General features: G+C 57.2%; 1 protein-coding gene across 3 annotated transcripts in view; it reads left to right on the plus strand.

The window, feature by feature from the left end:
• The first annotated feature begins 1,220 nt into the window (after window positions 1-1,220).
• The window catches only part of RASSF1 (Ras association domain family member 1), a 30,052-nt gene continuing 3,832 nt past the window's right edge, over window positions 1,221-27,440 (plus strand). The window contains exons 1-4 of one of the 3 annotated variants that reach the window (XM_008164187.4): window positions 1,221-1,688; window positions 9,490-9,614; window positions 26,275-26,379; window positions 26,696-26,990. In XM_008164187.4, coding sequence (XP_008162409.2) covers window positions 1,364-1,688; window positions 9,490-9,614; window positions 26,275-26,379; window positions 26,696-26,990 — 850 coding nt within the window. In that variant the 5' untranslated portion in view covers window positions 1,221-1,363. Of the gene's footprint in view, window positions 1,689-9,489; window positions 9,615-12,942; window positions 13,405-13,844; window positions 13,867-26,274; window positions 26,380-26,695; window positions 26,991-27,440 lie in introns of those variants that run through there. The other 2 variants (XM_008164188.3, XM_042861794.2) reach the window with 2 other exon arrangements.

Genomic DNA, 27,440 nt, shown 5'->3' on the forward strand with positions numbered 1-27,440 from the left:
CCCCCCTTTATCCCTGCTCAGCATGGCATTTTGTAGGGTTGTATTCATTAGTTATTAGACCCCATCCATAGGAGGTAAAGGCTAGTACAGGGGAGGAAAATGAGTCACAGAGCGGTTAAATGACTTGCACCAGATTGCCCATTAGGTTAGTGTCAGAGCCGGGAGCAGAACCCAGGAGTCTCCAGCTCCCTGCTCGACCCACTAGACCCCACTCCCTCAGAGCTGGGAGCAGAACCCAGGACTCCACACTTCCAGTCCCCTTGTCTAACCTCTAGATCACACACACCTGGGAACAGCACAGGAGTTCTGATTTCCAGTCCCCACCCCCGCGCTAACCACTAGCCTTTCCTGCCCAGAGATGGTAACAGACCCCACCAGCCCTGACGCCTACTGCCCTGCTCTAACCACAGACCCACAGTCTCCCTCACCCCCAACCAGGAATCACCAGACCTGCCCCCGACCCCTCTGCTGTACCCATGGACACTACCTCTGTGGGGCTGACCCAGGCCGGCGGCAGGGATCCTGCCCCACAAAGGGTTAAGAGTCAGCGCGCAGCCCACTCCCCTCAGCCAGCTTTCCGAAAGGCCCCAAGCAGCCCGGGGTTTCTCTCTCAGGGGCCCCCGCCCGCTCTCGCCCCTTCCCCAGTGCGGACGCCGGGCGCAGGCCTGCGGGCATCGCTCTAGGAACTGCAGGAAATGAACCTCCAGCCGGGCCGGGGGGCCCGATCCTGCCACTGCAGCCTCGGGGGCGCGCTGGGATACCAGGGCAGCCGGGCACCGCTTTTCCTGCTGCCCGCGGCATTATTTTCTGCGCTCTCCGCTCAGCAAGTCTCTCCCCCACACACACTTTGCCTGGAGAGTTTTCCCCACGGCCCACAAGGTTTCAGCGTGAATCTGCCCCGCGCTCCCGCCCGGTCCTTCCTTCCTCGGGCGCTCCGAGGCGCTGGCAGCAATTCCAGGAGCCCAGGGCGCACAGCCGGGGCCGCTGCGCTCGCAGACCCAGCCGCTGTGGGGTGGGGGCGCGGGTGTTTCCGCCTGTATGACGGAGCGAGATGAACGAGGAGGAGAATCCGGGACCCCCCAGCACAAAGCGGCCCCGCTGAGCGATGCTGGGGCAATGCGCACCGGTCGAGGAGAGCCAGGAGCCAGCGGGACCCTCGCTTTGATCCCCGCCAGTGTCTGCGCGGAGTTTGCGCCTCGTTCAAACCCAGGGGGCGGGGAGGAAAGAGCCGGGCGGTCTGAAAAGGGGAGCGAGGCAGACAGAGCGAGGAAGGGAGGGCTGGAGGCCGGGCTTCGTGCTGAGGCTTCCCCCACCCCAGTGCCATCGCCGGAGGGACTCTGCCCTGGGCTCCCCCGCCGGGGCCATGGCCACAGCCCAGGAGATGATCGAGCTGAAGAACCTAGAGCTAGAGAAGCGGATCGACCTGACCCGCGAGCCCCGGGGTACGCCGGAGCGCCCCGTGCGCCTGGAGCGCACCAACGCCCTACGCATCACGCCCGGCAAGGTGCCCGAGCTCCTGAGCCGCGTGCGGCAGATCCGTCTGCTGGGCGGGCAGAGCGACCCCCGGCTGACGGGCCAGCTGGGCGAGGGCCACGCCTTCCGGCCCTGCACCCGCGGCCAGCAGACTTGGTGCGACTTGTGTGGAGATTTCGTCTGGGGAGGCCCCCGGAAGAGCCTGCAGTGCGCCCGTGAGTACCGGGGCCGGGGTGCTCGTGGCAGCGGGGCTCTCCTGCAGGGGGGCGCAGGCAGTGGGACTGGCCGACGCTGGGTTGTTGGCCCTTTCTTGGTAACCCAGCAGAGGGAACCCCGGCCCCGTACTGCTCTGAGGCCCATTGATGGGGAGTGGGCTTTCGGCAGGGGCATTTGCCCTGCCCAGGCTATAAACTCTCAGCCTGGCACCTTTCCCTGCAGACAGGCCAGAGGCATCTGGGGGCGGAGAGCCCTGCCCCTTCTGGTGGAGATTGCGGGCAGCCATGGTCCCTCAGCTACTCAGGCTGCCCTCCAGTTCCCCTGCCAAAGCCTGCAGAGCAGGAGCCAGGAGAGGAAGTGAGGGGCAGGAACTAGGGGTCTACAGCTTCCTCCTTCCCAGAGTCCAGGCAGTGGCTCAGGGCACAGGCCTCCTGCCCCAACCCACCCAGGGGTCCCCTTGTGGTCTGAGAGAGGGCAGGAGACTCCCTTTCCTCCTCTGTTCTCTCCCTGGCTCTCCTCTCTGGTTGCCAGGATGGTGGGACCCTTCGTCTCCCATTCTCCAGCCAGGGACAGCATAGTGCCCAGCGCATGGCTCTGCTACACAAAGAATCAGTGCCAGGCCATGCATCATCTCGTATCCATGTTGCTGCCAGGCCGCATGCTGCATGGGGCGGGCCGTGTGGAGGGCCTGTGAGTTGGTGTGAGCAGCCCAGTTCTGGGATACTCGCCCCTCTCCAGACCTCTCTCAGCCTGGGATGAACTCAGGGCTCAGCTCTTCAAACCTATAAGAACGGCCATACTGGGTCAGCCCAATGGTTCATCTAGCTCAGTATCCTGCCTCTGGCAGTGGCCAGTTCCAAGTGCTTCAGAGGGAATGAACAGAACAGGGTGATTATTGACTTAGTCCAGTCCCCCCAGAGGCCAGCACTTTGCTGCCTCCCCCAATCCAGCTCACCAGCTCCTGGCCTGCTCTGGGCTAAGCACAATGTGCAGATTCCACAGTGGGACCAGTGTTAGCTCATGCCTGGAGCTGGGGCCAGGTCCTGCTGCAGGTCCTGGCCCCATAGTAGGATCATTTCCAGGCTGATGAAATTTGGGATTGTCACGCACAGCGAACTCTCGGTTCTGCCGAGCAATGCTTTCTGCTATGGGTCATTCTGTAGTGTTATCGCACCCAGGCCTGGCGACCTGGCCAAGTCACCCTATCAACCCAACAGGCTCCCCCTGCTGGTGATTTCACAATGGTGCACAGAGGAAATTAGCCATGTGAAGACTTCAGAGCCCCCAGGACTCAGAGCCAGCCCAGGGCCTGTGAGAATGGTGATGCCGTGGGTATGTGGAATGCCCCCACACACATGGCACTGGGGTCTGCCTACATGGTGTGAAAGCTGCCTTGGGACACCATCTCACAGTGGTGCTTTACCCAACCCCCAGGAGTTCCCAGTCTTCCCCTGGGGAGCCCTGTGAATGTGTGTGTGTGTGTGGGGGGGCACTGTGGGGAAGAGGAGATGGTTCCCTATGCTGATCTCCAGTTGCCTTCTTCTGACCAGCACTCAGCACAGTGGGGAGAGAACCACAGCCAGCCCCTGTAGCTAGACGGCCCCAGGATGCAGCACCGGTGTGGATGAGGAGAGAGTGAAAGCTCCTTTCGAAGGTGTTTAAACCCCAGTCCCTGGCACTGTGGGGTCTGGAGCTCCCAGCAGATGCACAGCAGGTCAGGAACCCCTACGCTGCATCCCTTGCCAGCCAGGTGCAGCTGTCAGTAAGAATCAGAGGGCTCGTTCGCCTGCCAATCACAGGAAGCGTGCATGCGGGAGGAAGCCCTGGGGTTAACAGACTCTCTACCTCGATCTGTTTGCCATGCTGTGCTGGCACTAGGCAGGCGTGGGTGCAAGGCCCCAGTGGCACAGATAGACCAAGGCTCTCTTCCAGCCATAGTATGTCAAGCTGGGATCTCTTCTGATCCTGAAAGCCAGGCAGAGCTGGGCTGGATGAGAGGTACTCTTGGGGAACCCAAGGTGCTGCAGGAAGGGGGCGCCCTTCCCTCTAGGCCAGGGGGTAGAGCTCTGCTGCCAGAACCTGATGCCCTGCCTGTTTGCGGGCATTAAAGATGGTGGGGCACTGTCTGCAAGACTGGGGGTATTAACCTTAAGGGCTTGGCCAGGTCCCTCCTTGGGCAATGTTACGATCTGCCTCCCCCGAATCCCTCTTCAGTCTCCTCCGTTTCCATCCAATGGCTTGGGTGGCATCGCTGTGTGGTGTCGAATAGCTGCTGCGTTCTGTCTCAGAGGCAGCTGCATTTCAGTGATGTGCGGCTGTGGAGTAGGGAGATCTCTCTGGGGGGGACGGTAACACTGAGGCAGGGCTGACTCACCCAGCCTGGGACAGGGAGGGAATGGAACCATTTGCTAGCTCCCAAATTCCTCCTCCTGCTAGAAGAGGCAGGGGTTGGTGGGGCCCATTCCTGGGGAGCAGGGGAGGCAGCAGGCCTGGCTCAGGCTGGCTGGAGGGGTGCAGAATGGCACCAGGGTGTTTATATGGGTTGGGAGAGTTGGCAGAGGCAAGGAGTGTCTCTGGAGTGGCTGGGCACTGAGGCTGGGCCTGGCAACGGGCACTGAGAGTGACAAATGGGGAGCCATGCTGGCAGGCTCTGTGACGTTATTGCTGAAGATGATAGGCATGGAGGCAGGCGGGGCTCCTGAGGGGTCAGGGCATGGGGCACGGACCTGACAGCCCAGTGGTCAGTGCACGGATCCCTGTGAGGGCCGTAATGTGGGGCAATGGAGTGGTGGTAACTGGCGCCCTTAGAGACAGTACCAGTCAACTGATTTGGGCCCGTGCTCAGGAACGCCCATCCTGCCCCTGTTGAGCAGGGAGAAATGTATGTGGCAGAACAGAATATTTTAGAGATGGAAATAATTGGAGGCAGAAGTGTCCCAGGCCGAAGGACAGGGAGGCCCCACCCACCCCGACAGATTGACACGCCCCAGCTGCCAACCTGCTTTGCTTGCAATTTAGTGTCATTTCTTTTCCACCTCTGCCTCCACTTCCCCAGGGGCATCTGGGTCTCCATTTGCTGCCAGCAAATCCCAGGCAGGTGGTCAGTGGGCTGCTGGGGTCCCTGGCAGCCCTAGAGCTGGAGCCCCCAAGGTTTCTGAGGGCCAGGGCTCTGGGGCAGCCCTGCCGTGACAAGTTTCCAGGCTCCCTACCCTAGAGCTGGGAGCTTGAAAGCACTGGGAGCCTCAGCTCTAGCCAGGACTTGACACCTGGCTCTGCCACAGAAAGCATGGAAGTCCTGAGACAGGCCTCCAGGCTCTGTGGCTCTACAGCAGCCCTGCCATGTGGGTTGCCCCAGGGCTGGGCATCCCGGGCTTGCAGGATCCCAGGCCAGCTGGCTCCCTGTGGTGCCCAACTCCCCAGTAGAAGAGGCTATTCTTCAGTGGCTATTGTGGTCGATTTTTCCCTGTGTAGATCAGCCCTGAGATTTGCCATGATCCTTTCTGGACCAAAGGAGAAGCCAGAGCCTTTGGTTTGTTTTTAACCCTGGAAAAAGTGCAGGGGGTGGAATTTTCCTGGGAAGAAGGAGGAAGTTGAAACCTTTGCTTGTGTGACCCTGCCTGAGGGGATGGGGAGATCTGCCTGGCCCTGATGCTGGGCCAGAGACAGCTGAGCTGAGTCTTCCTTTCCCTTCTTGCTTTTCTGGGTCGCTTTGGGTCAGCGACGCCGCTCCCACAATCCGCTTTGCTCGCAGCTGTCACCCCACGCTGAGCCCTGTGCTCTGCGCCTCTGACCCCCACCCCCCCAGAGGATGGGACATGGGAACACTTTCAGCATCTCCCCTGAGGCAGTCTGCTTCTCCCTATCCCATCCGCAGCTGCTCTAGTGTCAGGAGAGCTGCTTCCCCAGAGGGACAGGCAGACAAGGCTCTAACTGAACAGCACGAAGGCCAGTGTGGCAAAGCTCTTCTGATTGTAATTAATCTATCACTGAGAGCATCTGTCATGCCAAAGTGTTGCATCAGTTACAGATAAACTCTTTGACTCCCTCCCCGCTGTATGCAGCTGCCTCTGGGGTGGAACACAGCAGCTGTTTAACACACACAGCAACCCTGGGACAGGAAGCAAAACTGTCCAACTGAAACTGCAGGGGGAGGCCAGGTCAGCAGAATTTAATGACCAATGTTGCACTTTGGCCCAAACTTGGTATTAACATGCAACGATTCGTGTGAAAAGAATAATAATAATAATACTTAGCACTTCTATAAATGCCAAGGGACTGTGACTGGCCACAAGGGGTCAGTACTGCACCGAGATCAATACTAAATCAGAGAGGCGGACGCCCCCTACTGACCCACCAACACCACTTCCCGAAGCACACTGTGCCCTACTATCACGCTGGGACATTGGGATTGGCAATGATTCAGAGGGAGAGGGTCCCCTACTGAGCACCCACAGTACTTCCTGCAGCACAGCACCCCCTAGCGCCCTGGGGCAGTGACTGCCAGGGGAAAGCGCCCCCTACTGAGTTATCAATCCCACTTTCTGCATCCCCTGGGTCAGTTCCATGCAAGCACTCACCAGGCTTATATGTGAGATCTAATGAGACCACAGTTCAATGAGGGGCAGCTGCAGAGCCAGTTAGACATGGTGCCCGGTTGTGAGCAGGCTTGGCAGGATCTGATTTTTATTGTCAGTGTTGATAAATGTCAGTTTCATTACAAACACAAATATTTCAGTCAGTAATAATCCAAATGTACCAATTCGCGATGTAAGGAAAACGCTGCTTGAGAACTCGTTAGTTTGATTGAAGGGCAGTTACTTTGTGCATTTTGACAGGTGATGTTGTCAGTGTTGTGTTTAGCGGTTATAAAGCGTTACCTTTTGGAATCTCAGCGTCTGTTCTCAGTACACAATTGTCTCCCCCCTCTCCCCTCATTTCCAGCAACTGTGAAAATTGAAATGGATAAAAATCTAAAAAATAGTTAAAAATAAATCTCCAGATTCTCCATCAAAATGATAAAAAAGTAACAATTTAATTCTGGCAGGCCTAGTTATAAGCGACGACCATCCCAGCCACCCCTGCCTCCGAACATGGCCTTTATTAGCAGCGGGTGTCTAAGATAAGTGGACTGCGGCACTGTAAAATCTATGGATCTGAGCCTCTGCTTCCTTACTGGTGTGACTCGAGTAACTCCAGTGGAGTGACACTGGTGTCAAAGAATCGTTGTCCTGCTGTGCTGCAGCGATAACCACTAGAGGGCGCCAGAGCCCTATTAAAAGTCATAGTTCCCTTCTAAAAGAACAGCTGAGAATCCATGGAAAACTTGGGAGGAACTTTCCATGGAGAATTAAGTGTGATGGTTCTGCTTCTGCAGCTAAATTCTGCTCCCCAAAGCTCTTTCTCCTGCGGCTCGCAGGGCCAGTGGTTGGAAAGTCTGGGTTGGAAATCACCATGGGTTTGCTTCCTAAAGAGCCGGCTGGCTGCAGGCAGGGAACAAGGCAACCTGGGACTCAGTGGGCTAGTTAGAAGCTGACTAGGCATTCAAGTGTCTCAGCAAAATGGAAGTTTGGCTTCTCTCTCGGTGGAAGGAAACTCTTGTGTTGGATATAGACACTGGGATTGTTCTGATGTCCCAATTGCGCGGGAAGGCCCTTTGGGTGACCAGACAGGAAGTGTGAAAAATCAGGATGGGGGTGGGAGGTAATAGGCACCTATATAAGACACAGCCCTAAATATCAGGACTGTCCCTATAAAATCTGCTCACCCTAGAGGCCCTTGAGTTGCCTGAACCCACTGTCAACACCTATCATGATTATATATAAGCCATATATTTGGCCTATGAAACCATATTCTCATTCAACCAGTTATTCTTTTGGTTTAAGATAAGGAACATTTTGAAATTCATCTTCTGATGTGGAAAGGCCAGAAAAGTGATGTGTTTGGACCACAAAATGGCCTGGAATGAAATGAGGACCATGTTGTTTCTCCTTTTTTTTTTTTTTTTTTTTAATTATGTTTATACCAAGATTCCCTAATCTTTGCCTCAGTCTTTGTTGCTCAGGAGATCTGGGGGAGGGGAGGGAAACCCCAAACTATTTTTCTTTCCAGAGCATTTGACCGATTCCTGCTACCAAGCTGAATCTTCTGTTTTGTGACATCACAGGTTGCAACAGAGAGGATTGTAATGTCACAAGCAGACCTCAAAGGTGATGGGACTGAGGCCAGTAACACAGAACAAGGGGAAAGAAATGGAGAATTTGTTCTAACAGGGAAAGGTCTTTCCTATGGGGGAGAGGAGACCCCTGTGAGATAGGGTGTGGGGAAGAGGGCATCCCTACAGAGATCGGGGGGGGGGCACACAGGGCAAGTGAGGGGGGAATCTCTTAGGCTGCGTCGTGGCACCATGTGACTGCCATTGGAGCATTCCTCCTGCATAAGCCCATCTGCACTGAAGGAGCCACGTCTGGCTGCAGCCCATCCAGGCGAATGGTTCTAGAGGCAGCTGGGTGCCCGTTAATCGTCTCTTTGTGCTGGCGGGTGGCAGCGTGGCTCTGGGGAAAGGTGATGCTGCTGGGACAGAGGCTCTTTGTCTCAGTCCCTTTGAAGTGTGTGCGTGTTGGGGGGGATTGCTCTCTCCTTCACCCCATGGAGGATGTCTGAGTGGAGGCCTCGTGGTTGGGTACAGGGGGCTTTGCTGGGTCCATCAGAGGTCCTGGGGCTGGCAGGGTAGCGTCTGGGTGCCACAGAGCTGCACGGTGTGTTAATCACAGGGACAGAGAAATCAGAGGGGCAGCAGCCCCATTAGCTCCTGTTCAGCCCAGCCTTCTCTTAAGCTGGGGCCGGAGCATCCCCTGGGGTCTGTTTCCCTGGCCACTGGCAGATGTTGGGTGTGCCACTGAAGGTGCTCCACCCCACCACAGTGAAGAGGGCAGAACAGGAACCCATCAAAGGTGCCATACCCCTCTGTCCCTCTCCCTGGCTGCTGAGGCTGTGCCTGGCTCCACCTGGGATTGGCGTCCGCCTGTAACGCCTGGTCCTTTCCCCTCCACCTGCACAGCTGCTTCACAGGCTGAGCCCCTGGCTCATGTCTCCTCATCCTCCTATGCCACTTCCCTGGCAGACCCCAGCTCCGCAGAGGTGTGCGTGGCGTGGTACGGGCCAGACAACCCGTGTGAGTGAGTGTCCCCAGAGCCCGGTCCCACCATCCTTCCCTCCCTTCCCTGGTGGATCTTGGGGGCAGGCAGCAGAGCTGGGATGACTGGAAAGGTGGGGTCCCTCCAAGTGGCTGAAGGAGGCCCATGCGCTTGCTGATCAATTTCTGGTGGGGATCTCATGGGACCCCGACTCCTTTATTCCATTCTCTCCTGAAATCCCAAAGCGCAGGCCCGGATAGTCGGGATTCAGCCCAGAGTGGGGCCTCTCTGCTTCTGAGGACCTCACACTGGCCACCAGCACTGGCTGAGATGGGGAGCCAACAACTCCCTCCTGGTATGACAGGGGGTGAGGGTGATCCAAGGTTAGGTTTGTCATACAGCCCCGCTCCGAGTTCCCATGCAGCAGGACTCTCACTGGGACCCGGGGATGTAAGCGGGGAGACAGGGAGCTCGGATAAGAAATACTGACCCATCACGCAGCTGATCGGGATGTTCACTGGCGTCAGACTGCCCCGTCCTAGCCCTGGGGTTCTGGCAGGCGCTGGACCCCGGGGGCTGCTGCTCCTTCCAGCAGGCTGTTGGATTCTCCCCCAGGCTGGCTCCCGTCCACCTAACGCTGTCTCCTCTTTCCTCTCTCCTCCCCCAGACTGCAAGTTCACCTGCCACTATCGGTGCCGTGCCCTGATCCGGCTAGACTGCAGCGGCCCCCGGTACCAGGACAGTGACCCGGACGAGGCTAATGAACAGACTGTGGAGAAAGACACCAACGTGGTAGGAGAGCAGTTGGGATTCTGACCTAGGTCTGCAGGCTGCAAAATGCACCCATGTTGGGGGCAACAGGGCAGAAGCAGCTGGGAGCTCCCCCACAGTCAGTGCCCCCTGCCCCCCTCCCCACAGTGCCCCCTACTGGGAGAGGCTGGGGCTGGAGTTCATCAAGCTCCTCCCCTTTCTATCTGTCCCCAGCCCAGGGCATGGGTGCTGCTCAGCTGCTGGGACGTTCCTTCCCCTCCCGTGCACAGCAGTGTGCACGTGGGCTCAGCTGGCATCCAGAGAGAGCTTCATAAATCTTGTTGTGGCCCGGTGGAGGAGCCAGCTCCAATTTCATCCTGAGATTGTGGCTCCGCTCCCAGCAGCTGGGGCCTCCCGGCTAAGGCCTTCCCAGGGGCAGGGACGGTGCGGGAAGGGTGGTGAGGCTCATTTGCACAACTGGGTGGGCGCATTGCCAATTAACTCCATGCCATGTGCTGGGGTGGCTGTTCTGACACCTACCAACACTGTAGACAAGCACCTGGCCCCTCTGTCTGGACGCCCAGTGGGTCTGGATCCCCTACTGCCCACACACCCCGCCCCAGGTGCTGAGTCAGTCAGAATCTTCCCTATCACCCCACCCTCATTATCAACCCCAATTCCCCTCCTCCACAGACCCACTATTGTCCCTTTGCTCATCACTCCCCACCCACCCCCATTACAGACCCCAATTCTCCCCCCCCCCCCCCCCCCCCCCCCCCCAGACCCACCATTGTCCCTCTCTGAGCATGTGGAAAAGTTCTCAGGATGAAATCCAATGCAAAGGAAATCCTGTCTGAGCCCCACCCTGAGGGGACAACCTTTTAAACAGCAGTGAGTGTTGTGCTGGTGAATAGTGTCTGAGGGGCTGTTAATCCATCTGTAGAGCAGCAGGGAGGGTGATCTAGTGCTTAGGGCACTGGACTGGGACTTGGGAGGCCTGGGCTCAGTTCCTGGCTCAACCACAGACTTCCCGTGCCTCAGTTTTCCCATCTGTAAAATGGGAATCTTTCCCTACCTCCTTGGGGTGTGAGTGTAAAATCCCTTGTGGGGTGCTCCAACAATCCTGATGAGCACTATATAAGTACCTCTGGCTCTGGGGCACATGCCCGGGGCTGCCATGCAGCCATTAGGTGGTGACAATGGGAACCCTGTGGGGCAGGGCCCATGTTTTCCTCTGTCTGTACACCCCAGCACAATGTGGCCTAATACAGTGATGCTGACTGGGCCCTCCAGGGGCCATAGCAACAATGAATCATCACAGCCAGTTGGCTGGATTGGAGCTGGTGAAGGTCTCCATCCCTGTGTAGCCTGCTCAGGAGAACCCTAAAGGCAGAGTGGCTCCTGGCTGGGTAGTGGGTCATCACATGTCTCTTGTTGCCTCAGCTGAGGGTAGGGTGACCAGATGTCCCGATTTTATAGGGACAGTCCTGATATTTGGGGCTTTGTCTTATATTGGCGCCTATTATCCCCCACCGCCTGTCCCGATTTTTCACACTTGCTGTCTGGTCACCCTAGCTGAGAGGTTCACTGATGGTGGGTAGAGCAGGCTCCTTGTGGCCCTGTTCGGCTGTTGTAGTAGCACTTTGCCTCAGACGCTGGATCTGACCCACTCCCAGACAGCTGGGTGCTTTTCAGAGCTGTCTGAATGCCCCAGCCTGCGAATCCGGACTGGAATTCATAAAAGGCCAGGGTTTGTCATGGTATTACTGCTTCTTCCTGGTGCAATTGATGGCCGCATCTCTTCAGGGAACACAGAGGGGAGTGGAGCGAACCAAACCTTGCCGTCTGTGCGGGGGATCGGGGGCCCTGTGCTTTAGGCAAAGGAAGTTCAGTTTGTGTTTGGGGAAAGCTTTTGGGGGGGGGGGGCTAGATTGTGCTTTGATTTGGCTAAATGCTTGGGGGGCCTAGCTTGAGTTTGGGAGGGAGGTTTGCATTTTGGGGCTAAGATTGGGGGGGTCAGTCTACATTTGGGGGGGGGGGAGTTCCCACCAGGTGGGAGGACTGGCTCTCGCTCTTTCCAAATTGGACTGCACCTCCTTGATCACAAATGCAAGAAAGTGAGACTGCCTGGAATTCTCCGTGCAAATGAGAACCTGAAAGCAGGGTTAGCAGCCCCAGCACCCTGCCTGTGTCTCCAAGGTGCCGCTGGGGGACAATCACCGAGGCAGATCTGGGAGGGGACAAAAGGCAGCCAGGTTTCATCCCCACTCTGCACTGCCTCACACTGAACTGTCGCTGCTGGGGCTGTCACCACCTCCCTCATGCAGAAGAAAGGCAGTTTCATCTTAATGGAAATGATCCTCATGTCCTGCTGAGTTAGTGTTTCTGTCTCTCTCCTTTGGTCCTTCTGGCCTAAGCTGCACCCACCTCTGACTCCTGGGTGAAAGGGCTGATTAACTCCGCGCACACCTACCTATGTACCTGAGAGTATTGCCGGGTGGTTAGAGCACAGGCCTGAGAATTGGGGCTATTCCCAGGCTGGCTTAGGGCACTAATGTGTGACAATTTCCAGCTCCACCATGTGTCCTGTGTGACCTTGGGTGAGTCACTTTAGGCCCAGCTCCTGCAAGGTCGTTAGGCTGTAAAGACCTTGGAGAAGCTGGCCCCAGTCTCTGTGCTTTAGTTCCCCATGTGTGATATGGGGGTCCTGGCCCTTCCCTGCCTGGCGGGGGGGCTGGGAGGTAGGGTGACCAGATGTCCAGCTTTTATTGGGACAGTCCCAATTGTTGTGTCTTTCTCTTATATAGGCTCTACCCCCGTCCCAATTTTTCACACTTGCTGTCTGGTCACCATACTGGGAGGATAAATACATAAGGCCTCAAGTATCAGAGGGGTAGCCGTGTTAGTCTGAATCTGTAAAAAGCAACAGAGGGTCCTGTGGCACCTTTGAGACTAACAGAAGTATTGGGAGCATAAGCTTTCGTGGGTAAGAACCTCACTTCTTCAGATGCAATCTTGCATCTGAAGAAGTGAGGTTCTTACCCACGAAAGCTTATGCTCCCAATACTTCTGTTAGTCTCAAAGGTGCCACAGGACCCACTGTTGCTTTTTACATAAGGCCTGTGAAGCGCCCAGATACCGCCATGATGGGCGTCCTGCCAGGCTCATGTAGACACGCTGAGCGAGGCGGAGGTAGTAGTGGCGTCCCTTCATAATGGGAGATGCTGGCCCCAGGCTGGCTAATGTTTGTGAAGCGCCGACGAAGCGCGGCCGCCGCAGGCAGGGCGAGCTGCTTTGGGGATGAAATCACGGCCGGAAAGGGGAGGGTCCGGAGCGCGTTCGCCCCGCCCCAGCTGGCTGCGCAGCCTCCCCCAATGCGGGCCGGCCCCTGGTGCAGTGTGTACGTTTCAATCTCAACGGCTCGGCTGCAGCCAGGCGACGGCGAGGAGGAGCCGGGACCACGGGCGTGCAGACGGGCAGACAGTGCTTCGGGGTGAGGGCGCACGCTGCGCCCCGACCTGCTTCATCGTCCGAGCCCAGTTCGGACCCAGCCTCGGGGGCTGCCGGTAGATCCGGGCTTGTTCCGAGCGGGCTCGGTGATCTGAGAGCTCCCAGCCCGGGCCGGAGAAGGGCGAGGCTGGTTTCCAGGGTCGGAGGGCGAGCAGCGGCCGGGGAGGGGATGAGCGAGTGCGAGCCGGGGACCCCGTCCTTCGAAATGACCTGGAGCAGCACCACCAGCAGCGGCTACTGCAGCCAGGAGGACTCGGACTCGGAGCTGGAGCAGTACTTCACGGCGCGCACCTCCTTCATCCGCAAACCCCACAAGGACAAGGTGAGGTGGAGCCCCGATTCGGAGTGGGGGGGGGATCCGGATCCCCCTCAGTGCCCGAAAGGGGAGCCCCGATTCGGAGTGGGGGGGATCCGGATCCTCCCAGTGCCCGGTAGGGGAGCCCCGACTTGGAGCGTGCCGGGGGAGGGGAGAAGAATCCGGATTTCCCCGTACGTGGATGGGGAGATCCAGATCCTCGAGCTGGAGTTTGCCCCCCTTCCTTTGAACCAGATGACTGTTATTTCGATTGCCCAGAGCCCCGGTCTGCTTGGCGCTGCGCAGACACACTGTGGGGTGAACAAGACCCCTGCCCAAAAGACCTCATTGCCTTCTGATCCGATTTCTTCGGACCCGAGCCTATTACTCCTGGGTCCTGCTTCTCCACTGGCTGGTCCCCTATGTGCTTTGGGGAGCCACACGGGCTGAACAGGCCGCGGATGGGGGGCTGCCCTGTGTGTCTCCGAGGTGAGCGAAGTTTGGTGGAGGGGGGCTGGCTAGCCAGCGAGCCGTACCCCGTCAGCCCAGGCTCTGGGCACTTAGCAAGCAGGCTGATTGGGCTCGTCCCAGGGTACCGGGGCGGGGGTCTGGTCCTCCATCCGCCTCCATTGAGCCTTCCCAGGGGTGTATCGAATGCGCTTGGTTGGGTAGGCGTGTTTTCCGGGAACCGTTTTTTTTTTTTTTTTTTTTTTTTTTGAGGTGTGTGTGTGTATGTGAAACTAACCTTTTCGCTGCTGTCACGGGGGCTGAAGTACCTTGGCCAAATGCCATGGGCGGGGGGGGCAGTCGGGAGGGGGGGTTTCTTGTCTTCCTGGCCTGGCTGGTGCATGGCTCGCTGAGGTCTGTGGGGTAAAGAGAGGTGGGGTATTGCCCTTCAGCTGTGGCGACATCACACATGGCGTGAGTTTGGTGGGTCTCCTGCCAACCTCTTAATGGGCATTTAGTGTAAAACCCTCACTTAGTTTGGCACCACTGGAAGACTTGGCTTTTGGGAGGGTGCGGGTCAGGATTGAGGGGCATTGGCTGAACTGGGAGGGACCCAGGACTGGAACAGCGGGCAGGGGCTGTGGGTTGAGACTGGGTGCAGCTGCATTGTTATCCGCTCTCTGAATTCTTCACCTTTTCCATCTGTCTTTGGGCTTCCAGTTCCTGTGGTGTCCGTCCACAGAGTGCTGGGCACTGAGGTGGTGGTAAGGGCAGGAGGAGCTCTCTGGTTTTATGCATCAATCTAACACTCCCAGGTCATCCTGGCAGATGGGGGGAGTGAGGAGGTGGCAGATGGAGGCTGAGTTAGGGAGATCTGCCCCGGAGGACCCTGTGGCAGGGCACCAGCTTGAGCTATGTCTGGCACCCAGAACGGTGAATGGTCATTGAGGGACAGGCTCAAATTGCCACATGGCACCATTGCCCTGTGATGGGGCATCTGCCAGGCTCCTTCTCTGCCTGAGGAGGCCCAACCCACCTGGCTCTGTGCTACCCGAGGGCAGGCTTGTGGGGAGAAGGACATAGTGTCTGAACTTGGCAAGCTGGTGTGGAGATGGAGACCCAGCCTGAAGGGTGCTGCTGTACTGAAGGGCCCAGGGCTGTTCCAGCACTGGGATCCTGGCCACCTTTTAGCCCAGGGGTGGGCAAACTTTTTGGCCTGAGGGCCAAATCTGGGAATAGAAATTGTATGGCGGGCCTGAATGCTCACAAAATTGGGGTTGGGGTGTGGGAGGGGGTGAGGGCTCTGGTTGGGGGTGCGAGCTCTGGGGTGGAGCCAGAAATGAGGAATTCAGGGTGAGGGACGGGGTGCCGGGCTGTGGCAGGGGAGTGGGGTGCGGGGGGGGGTGAGGGCTTCGGTTGGGCGGGAGGGCTCTGAGGTGGGGATGATGGGTTTGGGGTGCAGGAGGATGCTCTGGGCTGAGATCGAGGGGTTCAGAAGGTGGGAGGAGGATCAGGACTGGGCAAGGGGTTGGGGACCAGGGAAAGGCTCAGGGGTGCAGGATCCGGGCAGTGCTTACCTCAAGCGGGTCCCGGAAGCAGTGGCATGTCCCTTCTCCGCCTCCTATGCGGAGGCACGGCCAGGCAGCTCTGCACGCTGTCCCGTCTGCAGGCACCGCCCCTGCAGCTCCTATTGGCTGCGGTACCCAGGGAGCGGGAGCTGCAGGGGTGGCATTTGGGGTGTGGGCACTGTGCAGAGCAGAGGCCCCTGGCTGCCCCTACGCATAGGAGCTAGAGTGGGGGCCATGCCCTGCTTCCAGGAGCCACATGGAGCAGCCCCCAACCCTGCTCCCCCCGGCTGGAGCAGGGCAAACCCCAGACCCCGCTCCCTAGCGGGAACTCGAGGGCCGGATTAAAATGGCTGGCAGGCCATAGTTTGCCCATTGCTGTCTTAGCCACTCTCGTGCCCTGCCTCTGTCTCCATCTGTCCTAAGAAGTTGTGGGACTTGAGGGGTTGGAGCTCGGCCCTCAGAACCCAACAAAGAGATGACTGGACTTGTCTTAAAAGCTGCAGGGTGGGTAGCGTCTGTGCCACCCACTGGCCAAAGGGCTCCATGGACCAGTGCCCAGCGTTGCGATGACAAACCTCCAGCTGCCACCAGCCAAAGGAGGTTGCATTATTAGTGGATAACAGTGGCTAGGGAGGTCCTTGCGCATGGTGTCCCCTTGGAGCCCTACAGAGTGCTCTGGGGCCACTCAGCCTGTGGCCCTACAGGAGCTGAACTGGGCCAGCATTGTGCGACATGTTGCCCCTTGGTGCTATTCACCAAAGGACCGGGAATCTGGCTGACCTTTGGCTCAGCTCGTGGCTTTGGCAGATGATCTGAGGTCAGGAGACACAAGGGTGTGAGACATGGGATGATCTCAGCCTCTGGGGTGAGGTTGGGTGTGGATGAGTTGGTTCCACTCAACTGGTGACTGGAACAGATTGTGTGTGTGTATACGTACATACGGGGAGGCATGGATGAATTGGGGGAGTTTTTAATTCCCCAAAGGGAATTGCTGATTTAGCCCGCAAAAACTAAGCAAAGTGGGAATGGGTGTTGTGCAAACTTCAACCCCCTGCCCTTTGCTAGTGCCCTATGTTCCTGGCCACAGCCCCTCTTGCTGGTCCTATCCTGACCCCCAGATTGACTGATGCCCCTCAATCCTATTCTGCAACACCCTCTGCTGTGCCAGTCTTGGGCTGCTGCTGAGCAGAGTCTGGCCTTTGTGTGGTGCCTGTTTGTCAGCGGCGGGAGAGGGGGCCCTGCTGCCCCCTGCAGCTGTGCCAGTGCCTGCCACTCTGCAGAGCTTGGTGGAAAGCAATTGTTCCCCGAGTGCCAAATCTGCTGCTGGCAAAGGCTGTAGCCTCCCAGCTGTGATACATTAAGACCCCAACAGAAGGGTAAATCCCCCAGCTGGCTCAGGAAACCCCCTGGAGACACCCCTGTGAAGTGTCCTTATGTGAGTGACAGAGCCCTGTTAGTCTCCTCTGTTTGTGTGATTAAGTGTTTCCTAGTGGTTACAGCAGAGGTGCTGGGAGCCAGGACTCCTGGGCTCTGTTGCCAGCCCTGCCACTGACTCACCAGGTGACCTTGGGCGAGTCACTTCAAAGCTCCATGCCTCAGTTTCCCCATTCTGTACAATGATCCTGGGTGTGATGGATTGTGAAGCTTGGTTCACTCCCAGGCGTAATGTACATTCAGATCCTTGGCTCTGTCTGAGTTTGGCCCCCATCTGAGAACTCCCAAGCACTTAATGATGGAAACCGCCCTCTGCCAGGCCTGCAGGAGAAGTAGCGTTTGTGTGTGAGTCAGTGACTGTGCTGAGACTACCACTGCAAAGCAGAGCTATTCTCATCAGCCCACTTCATTTAGGTGCCTACTGGGGAGCTGAGCTCCTAAGAAAATCTGGGGCTCATCCCACTTCACCCGGCAGGCCAGTGCTAGAGCCAGGAGTTGAGCCCGGGTCTGCTGAGCCCCAGTCCCGCGCTGTAGCCACTGGCCCCTCTTCCTCTTCTTCCCCATTGGTCCACTGGAGATTGTGGTGCAGCAGGAGAGGTGTCTCTTGGATAATCAGGGCCATGGCGGGCTTTGGGACCTTTCCCTGGGCTCTCTGCTCAATGGGGAGCTGGTGCAGAGGGCAGGGCACTGTGGAGGGGCCGGGGGCAGCTGGCAGTGATCTGTGTTGCCAGGCTTTTCAGTGTGGGGAGCTTCGTGTCTGGAGGTGACAACTGTGTGAGATACTGGGACCTGCCTCTGGCTGTGATGGGGAGGGTGGGGGGGGCAACCTTCTGGCCAGTGGCAAATAAGAAGGGAGCATCTCTGGCCTCCTGGCTCTGGGGGCCCCTCCTGCCACCAATGAGTCCAAATGGACTCCAAGGTTGTGGCCGACTGGACGTCCTGGATACCAGGAGACATTCCGAGTGCTGCCCTTGTTGGGTTAGTGTCACCATGGCCTTGCCCGGCATCACCAGCTGCTGCTTCCCTGAGGGCTGGCAAAGCACAAAGCAGGATGGTTCTTAATGGGAGTGTTGGATGGGGAGGGGCAGAGCCTGCCTGAGGCTGACTCCCAGGCACAGGCCAGGAGAGCACAGGGCCTTCTCCTGAGGATGGGGCTAGGCTGCGCTTTGCTCCCAGGGTAAACCCTGTCCGCTTCCTTCCAGGCGACGCTGGCTCTTCGTCCCTGGCCCGGGAAGTTTAAGAGGAGTCAGGGCTGCTGCCCTCCCGCTCTGGGCTCCGTGCAAAGGGCCACCTGCGCCCCAGCTGTGTGGTGTCTGTGCACTGGAGGAGCAGTACCCCCCCACACACACAGTGCTGTGCCCAGTGGGAGTGCTACTCGCCCATGACTAAGGGTGATGCAGCAGGGTTGTAATACAATCCATCTGACTCAGTTGGAGAGCGGAAGCAGCCACACCGTCTGTTAACCATTTCACCATGTCCCTGAGCAGCCGTCCCCCCAGTAGGGGCAGTCAGAGGGATGGGGAGGTTGCAGGCAGTTGGGAACAATGCCCCCCCCCTCCCCCCGGCCTGGACTGGCTGTAGCTTTGGTGCCCTGCCCAAGAAAGGGGCAGTTGAGAACCCAGCTGCAGTGACTGGAGGGGCAGGATGCCCCCACACTGGAGAAAGGAGAGGGAGAAATGCAGCCAGAAAGCGTGAGGGAGTGGGCTGAGAGGAAATTCCCTCCCCCACCCCCATCTTCCCCTACTGAGCAAAGGCAGGAGGTTGTGGGATCTCAGCCGAGGCAGTGGGTGTCACCGGGGGTTAAATATTATTTAGGATCCAAAAATCCTAGGCCTCTCAAACATGTAAACAGCTCTTCTCCGGCCCTGCTGGATCCAGGGTGAAAATCTGCTATGGTCCCCGGGCCGCCTGGGGTCGGGAGAGGGACCAAACACAGATCTCGTCCATTTTGCAGCCCAGGTTCTGCTCCTGCTTGATGGGCTCTTGGAACGTGGGGTGCTCCTGTGGGGAGTTGGGGAGGGGACATGGACCCTGGACAAACAGTCTGACTGCATGCTGGAGGCTGCAGCGTGTGTGTGTGTGTGTGTGTGTATAATGTCAATGCCATAGAAAGCAGGGCCTGGCCCATCCAAGAACACTGTTCTAGTGGTGAGAGAGGGCGTTATGCCTGTATATGGTTGCTTGCTGTGTGATAACTCAAGGTGCTGCTGGCTCTGGCATAGGGAGTGAGCAGGGCCTTATCGCAGGCCAGGGGAGTGATAAGGGCAGCCTAGGGCCAGGAGAGGAGACATCCAGGAAAGATCAGCTGGCTGTGTTGCACCAGGTGTGCAGGTAGCATGGATTGGCTGACGGGCTTTGCAGTGGCACCGTGCTGACCTGCACGCCCGGCCTCCTGCACCCTGATTGCTGAACTTCCCTCCTGGCTCATGGCCGTGTCTCATGCCTACTGGTGCTGGTGGCAGGCAGCTGGGCATGCGGCACTGTGGGGTGCTCCCTCCCAGCCGGCAGGGCACCCCATACCTGCTAGGCACCTTGCTGTCTTCACCCTGGCATAGCAGCTGTTTCCCATGCATGTGCCATGTTGTGGGTGGGGTGTGGCCGTGATGACTTATTGCCATTGGGAGGGGGCACTGCTGCCAGGGCCTCCCTCTCCCTTTCCAAGGGGGCGCACCCCCTTTTCCCTGGGTCCAGCATACCCATGGGTACCCGGTATCCGCTACGCCCTGGCGCAATGTTCTGTGCCAGTGCTCCAGGCTGCCCCTCTTTGACCTGTGCTGATCATGACATGCGGCTTGTGCAGGTGGGCTGGGCATCTCACCACCCCTTTAGGCGCCACTTAGGGGCCTCTTCCTGCATATGTGGGGCTGACTCCCTGGGGACCACCAGGGCTAAATGCACAAGCAGCTGAGCGACAGAGCTGAGGCTGCCTAGCTTAGGCTGTGGTGGACTTCTCCTGTGTGGCTTGGCATGGGTGAGGGGGCCCGTAACACACCCTCGCCCTGTGCGTCTGTGTTGCCATTGCCCGGTAACTAACCAGCCCTGTGATATTTCCGTTGCGGAGCAGCAGAGCCAACCTCAAAGCTGTTCTAAGCAAAACAAGGCTGATCTGAGCAAAGCGGCAGCTACTCCCCTAGCTGGGCTTGGAGCAGCTGAGGGTACTGGCGTGTGGGAGGTGTGTGAGATTGTGTGGGGAACGCTATCCCTGCCCTAGCATTAGCTGGCAGGGAATGTCTGGAGCCAGGGGTGCCTGTAGGAGGTGCTGCGGCATTGGAGCAGGGAGTGATGTGTTATGTAATGTCCCAGAAAATGGGCCTTGGAGAAAATTCCCTTTGTTCTGTAAACAGGATGCCAGTGTCCCTCCCTGTGACTTTTCATCCTTCAGCCGCGAGCTGTGCACCCCACCCTCGCAGGCTTCCGCCTGCCCTGGTCCTCAGGATACAGAGATTTCCCCCTTTAGTTCCTTGGATCTGATCTCTGCACATGGGAAACGCGCTCCACCCCGACGCACGCCCATGGTCCCACATCCTGTCGATGCGTAGCCGGGCTGGGTTTTGTAAGTCTCTGCCTAAGCTGCTCTAGGCCTGCTTGCAGAGCAGAGCTTCCCGCCCATGGAATTACAGTTGTGGACAGAGAACAGTGCTAATAACTTGCACTTAATGTATTGATTCCCAAAGGCTACATGGACGAGGCAAAATCCACACGACCCAACCTTCTTCCCAGACTCGGGGGCAGCCAGATGTTGGGCCTTGGGCAGCAGTCCTTGTTTAACAGAGCACATTACAACCATAGCATGCAGGAGTTTAAAGCAGCTTTGTACTTCCTGTCTTAAATGTGACTTGGGAAGGCAACCAGAAAACTAGACATTGGCTCTGTATTTTTTTTTTTTTTTTGACTGCTTCTGTAGAAAGAGCAGGAATGTGCAGTTGTGTCTCCCCTGTTTTTGCTGGAGATGTCCCTGGAGGACTAGAGAACTGGGGTGTGACTAAGTGGGGATTTTCCCTTGTTATATTGTATGTGAGCCTATGTGAGTCTTACTGTTTTGCATGAATGCTGTGTGTGCCTCAGTTTCCCTGTGTATTGCACCAATGTCTGGTGGTGGGAATAAGCGTGTGTGACTTTTGCGGAGGCTGCTCCAGCTGCCTGCACGGATGCCATGGCCACCCCTTCTTAACCTGAGACCCAGGAGGGGGATGCGACCAGGTGACTCTTGTCCCAGGAAGCGAGACAAAGGCTGGAGCAGGAGCAACGGGCAGGGCAGGGGCCAGGCAGCTGGAAGTGAGTTGGCCTCGGCTGGCTTGGGGCGCAGGGGGAGGACAAGAGCCCTGACTCTGGGCTCCCCTTCCCCCAAGATGGACTTGGCTGAAAGTCACTGATTTCTGTGCTAACAAGTTCTGTTCTACGCCGCTGTGTTCCTGTTGACTAATAAACCTTCTGTTTTACCGGCTGGCTGAGAGTCCCATCTGACTGCGGAGTTGGGGTGCAGGGCCCTCTGACTTCCCCAGGAGCCCCGCCTGGACGGACTCACTGTGGGAAGCCCATGGTGTGGAAGGAGATGCTGAATGCTCCGAGGTCAGACCCAGGAAGGTTGAAGCTGTGTAAGCTTCTTGCCCTGGAGACAGTATGCTCAGAGAGAGAAGGCTCCCCCAGAGTCCTGACTGGCTTCGTATGGAGTAGTTCCAGAGCAACATGGGGCAAGAACTTTCTCAGTCTTTAATTGAAGGGTATTGAAACTTTAACAGGGAGAGTTTTCCTCCTGCCTGTTTGTTGAGCATTTGAGTTAAATGGGTGTTAACAAAGACAGACCGCTCTGAGCGTTTGCTCTCTCCTTCCCTTTCATTAATCATCATTCATCTTCGGGTGTGTGCTGACGTAACCCGGCAGTTTTCCAGTTGTCTGTCAAGTCTTCCGGGAAAATCAGGGTAATTGTAATGCCCAGCCATGCTGTGTTGGTGGGACAAGCCATTGATCTAATGGCATTTGTCAGGAGATGGATGTCTGGACACTGCAGCCCCGTCCCCAGCTTTAGATGGAGGCTTTGTGGGATTCCACAGCTCCAAATGTGTTGGATAATTCCTCATGATTAGTGGCGTGTCCTGCTATTAATGTGCTTCAGACCCCGGAGTCTGTGGCTCAGCCTGAAGGGCCCCCTGCCTGCTGCTCTGAGTTATTCCCTGGTCTCTTGTTTGTAGAGCAGAACCTGGGTACCTGCTCCCTCCCCCACAACCAGGGGACAAGCACGTGCCCAGAGCTAGGGCAGTGCAGGCTGAATGATCACACTGGAGAACCATTCCCTAGAACAGTGGTTTTCAAACTTTTTTTCTGGTGGCCCAGTTGAAGAAAACTGTTGATGCCTATGACCCAACGGAGCTGGAGATGAGGGGTTTGGGGTGTGGGAGGGGCAGAGGGTTGGGATGGGGCCAGGAATGAGTGGTTCAGGGTGTGGGAGGGGGCTCTGGGCTGGGACTGGGAGTTGGGGTGTGGGAGGGGTTCAGGGCTCTGGGCTGGGGGTGCAGGATCTGGGGTAGGGCCGGGGATGAAGGGCTTGGGGTGCAGGAAGGGGCTCCGGGTTTGGTGGGGGGTCAGGGCTGGGCCAGGGGATTGATTACCTCAGGTGGCTCCCGATCAGCGATGCAGCAGTGGTACAGAGGCAGGCTTCCTGCCTGTCCTGGCACCACAGACCGTGCTGTGCCCTGGAAGCGGTGAGCAGCAGGTCCGGCTCCTAGGCGGAGGTATGCAAGCAGCTCTACATGGCTCTCGCCCGCAGGCACCGCCTACCCCCAGCTCCCATTGGCCCCCACAGGCACCGCCCCCAGTTCCCATTGGCTGGCCAGTATTTGGGGTGGGGGCAGTGCACAGAGCCCCGTGGCTCCCCCACGCCTAGAAGCTGGACCTGCTGATGGCTGCTTCTGGGGCATAGCGGTGTGTCAGAACAGGTAGAGACTAGACTGCCTTAGCCGGGCAGCACTGCCAACGGGACTTTTAACAGCCCAGTCGGCGGCGCTGACCAGAGCCGCTGCGACACAGTGCTTTACATTCCGCTACCCAGTACTGGGTCGCAACCCGCAGTTTGAAAATCACTGCCCTAGAGGATCATCAGCTGACTGATCTGTGGGGTCAGAGATATGGGAGCTCGGGGAAGGACCAGAGTAGCAACCACAGCTTGGTGGGTGATAAAGCAGGCTCAGGTAAGCCACAGAGCACTCCAGTTTCTCTGATAGATATTAACTAGCAGGCAGCCTGGGGATGGGGAAGCAGTCCTGCTACCCTCCGTGAATGCTTGCTAGACCTGATGGGGTAAATGTGGCGAGGGTGGTAGTAAGGGGCTGATGGCACTGTCTAGGGTTGGATACAGGAAGGCAGGTGGACATGGGTTAAGAGGAGAAAACAGGTCTAGCAATTGTAAATTAGAAGCTGCTGTAGCTTCTGTTTGAGATGAGATGGTCTCTGGCGTGCAGCACCAGCAGAGTGTGTGTGTGTGTACAGTCTGTCTTTGAACTGTGTGTATATGTTGCACATGTGGTGACCTGGCTAGGTGAGGCTGTGCTAGCTGTGAGGAGAGCCAGAGGCAAACCAAGGCAAAAGGGATACCTTTACATTTTATAGGGAAAACCCCCAATTGTACCAGGAGCACAAATAATATCGAACATTACCAAAGACTTACTACTTATAATAATAAGCTATATAGGTGACGAACTCATTAATCTTTAAAAAGCAACAGAGGGTCCTGTGGCACCTTTGAGACTAACAGAAGTACTGGGAGCATAAGCTTTCGTGGGTAAGAACCTCACTTCTTCAGATGCAAGTCATTAATCTTTGTGTGCTTGTCCCTGCTGTGTGGTTGGTACCAAATGCATTGCTGTTAACAAGAACACAAGAGCTCACTCAACAATATCCTGTGTCACTTCAGAGAAGAATCAATGTTTCCTCTCTTTGGCTGTAAGTCCAGTTCCACTCTTGCTGTCCCGTCCCCGTCCCCCCCCCCCTTTTTTTTGCTCCTCTTCGGCTCAAAGTGCTCCTTAGATTCTGTGGCTGTACCTCTTTGCGCCGAGTTTATCCACACCTAGTGGGCCCTCACCTGGCCATTCGGCATCTTTTGAGCTGTGTTCTGTCAAGATGTTCAAAGAGTTTCTCTCTGTTTTCAAGTACTGTAGGTGTTTTTTTTGGGGGGGGGGTTCTCGTTTACCATTTTCAGGATCTGTCTGCATCTCACGCAGCTTTGATCAATTCCCTTTTTCCCCAATTATATTTCAGATTTCCCCCCCCCCCTTTTGATTCTCTCTCTCCAGTAAGTCTGTAGATTTGATTTCCCTCCCTTCTCTAACAGTGTCTGCACACGTACCCAGGTCTGTTTTTGTTTTTTTTTGTTTTTTTCCTGCTTCTCCTGACCTGAAACCTTTTCCTATTTTTCCTTCTTTCCTCTTTTTCGCCTCTCAGTCCCCTGCTTGTATTCTCCTGTTCTTTTTTTATTTGCTCAGCCCAGCTCCGGTTCGCCCGCTAGCTCAGCATCTCCATTCTCCTTCTCTAACACTTCTGCCAGTTGCCCCTTTGAGTGGCTTCGGGACCCCCTCCCCAGCACAGTCTGCCCTCTCATTGGCCATCTCTCTCCCCAGACAGTATGCTGGGCAGCTGCCGCAGGTGCTAATGCCAGGTGCGAGTTACTACCCATACGCTATGTAGTATCTGTTTGTGTGTGTATATGGGTGTGAGCATCCAGGGGTGTGTCCACGCATGTCTGATGTGTGCCATGCAGTGGAGGGGTGTGTGTGCCACGTGCCATTCGCTTCTCTCTTCTCCCCCACTGCCATCCTGCGCAGGCAGCTGCCGGCTTTGTGGTGGGAAAGGAAAGGAAGTGGTTCCCAGAAATCCCAGGAGAGCTCTGATTGGTCTGTGGTGAGCTCATCTGTAATTCCCCTTGCATGGCGGGGGCGGGGTGTGTGGCGTGCAGAGGGCTGATGTCAGCAGGAAGCCAGGCTGATGCAAGAGGGTGCAATGAAGTTCTGTGACAGCGGAAAGAGAGAGGGTTGGCTTTCCTGCTCTGGCGGCATGTGTGTCCTGGGCGTGTTTGTGTGTGATCTGTGGGAAGTAAGAGCTGGTAATACATGAGCTGGCTGCATTGTCCTACTGAGGTGCTATAAGATGGCCCATCATTGTGGTGTTGGGGCTCCTAACCAGGTTCCTGGCTGGGGACATGCCCTAGCGGAGAGTTGTGTCTAGATCTCCTGTGCCAACCCTGAGCAGCATGGGGTTGATAAATTCCTCTCTCTCCATGCCCATGCCCCCACCCCCACCCCAACCCTTGCTATGGTGCAACTCAAACTGCAGGCGCATGGCCATGGGGTTAAACCAAAACCACACTCGGGCAGTGCCGAGTTAGCCCCTGAAGAGCGACATGTGCATTGAAGCAAATACCCCAGACCAAGCAGCTGTTCTTTGCCTCGCATTGGTCAGGGGGGACAGGTGTTTAGCGTGGAACCCCCATGCTGTGCCCGCTCCCCATTTAGTACCACAGGGCCTGGGCCACTTAGTCCCTTGAAAGTAATCCTGGGAATTCTCTGGCGTGTGTTTGCAGGGGCTCAGAGCAGGTGATCCGAGTAGTCTGTTCTAGCTCAAATGCTGGGCATCTACTTATTACCCCCTGGCCGAGGGTGGCACAGAGGCACCTGGCCTGCTGGCAGGGTCGGGGATGCAATTCCCTGAGGCGCCCTGGAGATGGGATCTCCTGCTGGAGCCTCCTGTGTTTTTCTTCTGGAGGCTGGTCGCTGACTTGCACCCCAGCCCCGTCTGTGTAAGCTCCCTGTGTCAGCATGGGGGTGTGAGCTATACACCCGCCAGTGGGCGCTGCTCGGCAGCGAGTGCCTCCTCACCCCTGGATCAGGCCAGCAGCTGCTGTAGCTCTTGGCTTTGAAGTGGTTTCTCCAGTGGTAATGACAGTCTGCCTTGCTGGCTGGCATAGTCCCCCCTGTTCTCAACATGGGCATAGTCTTCCTCTGCCCTGAGCCTCCCCTAGTGCCCACCTGCTGGGCCCGGCCTGTGGCTTCTGTGGGGTTGGCTGCTGCATGATTTAAACCTCTCTCTGGTTCGCAGCCTCTTAGAAGCCTCTGGTATAACAAGCAGGGGGGATGATTCCTGACTCCCCACTTTGATCATGCCTGTGGATCCAGGGAGCTGCCCCCAGTCAGGGCTGGGGGGATCCTACAGGAAGGCTCAGCAGGGTTTTATCTCTCTCCAGATGCACCCCTCGCATGAGGTATCTGCCCACGGGGGTTTCTGGTCTGTCCTGCAGAGCAGGTGTGATTAAAGCAGACTTGGTATCTACCTCTCCCGTGGGGGCAGGGAACTCATCCTGTGGCCGGGCAGTGTTGCAGGGGGTAGCAGTGGGGATAGGAGCCGCGTGGGAGCCCCTGCTATCCAGGGAGGTGGGCTGACCCTATGCTTCTCTCTCCTGCAGGATGAGCAGATTGACTGGGAGAAGCCGGTTCTGACCCAAGCCGAGATTGAGCAGAAGATAAAGGAATACAACAGCCAGATCAACAGCAACCTCTTCATGAGCTTGGTGAGGCCAGGAGCGCAGCGGATCTGCGCCCGGGCAATGGGGCATGGCAAGGAGCTTAGAGCTTCAGATTCAAACTCTCAAAAAGGGGCTGTGCCCAGAATCCATTCCAGGGGGATCATGGCTCCATGTCCAGGTCTTCCCTGCTCCCAGGGGCTGCATCCGGAGCCCATTCCAGGGGGCACAAGGATCCAACTCTGGGTGTTCCCTGCCCCCAGGGGCTGCACCCAGAGCCCATTTCATGTTCGCCGCCCCATTTTCCTGCCCCACTCCCCAGCTCTGCCCAGCTCATTCTCTCTTTGGCTCTGCCTCCTCCCAGAACAAAGATGGCTCCTACACTGGCTTCATCAAGGTGCAGCTGAAGCTGATTCGGCCGGTCTCGGTGCCAGCCAGCAAGAAGGCGCCCTCCATTCAGGACGTCAATAAGGCACCGCGCTCCCAGGTGGTGACGCGCCGCACGTCCTTCTACCTGCCCAAGGACACGGTCAAGCACCTGCACATCATCTCCCGCACCCGCGCCAGCGAGGTCATCGAGGCCCTGCTCAAGAAGTTTATGGTGGTTGACAACCCCCGCAAGTTTGCTCTCTTCGAGCGAGCTGAGAAGGATGACCAAGGTACCTGGCCTCCTCTCCTCCCTTGGGCTCAGTCCCTATTTCAACCGGCTTTAAAACCAGCCAGAGCTATTCCCGGTGTGTAGATTATACTAGGGTGACCAGTTGTCCCGATTTTTATAGGTACAGTCCCGATTTTTGGGTCTTTTTCTTATATAGGCTCCTATTACCCCCCACCCACCCCCGTCCCGATTTTTCACACTTGCTGTCTGGTCACCCTAGATTACACTGACCAGCCAGGGCTTAAGTCTTACCCTGCCACAGTGGCTGCCCCACTTCCTCACGGCGCACCCTGCTGGGAGAGGCTGGGGCTGGACTAGCTGGGAGCTCCCCCCACAGCCAGCATTCCTGTCCCACTGTCCCAGCGCCCCCTATTGGGAGAGGTTGGGGCTGGAGTAGCCGGGACTCCCCACAGCCAGTGCCCCATGTCCCCTGCTGGGAGAGGTTGGGGCT

Source organism: Chrysemys picta, chromosome 7, assembly GCF_011386835.1.
Source record: "Chrysemys picta bellii isolate R12L10 chromosome 7, ASM1138683v2, whole genome shotgun sequence".
NCBI lineage: Eukaryota > Metazoa > Chordata > Testudines > Emydidae > Chrysemys > Chrysemys picta.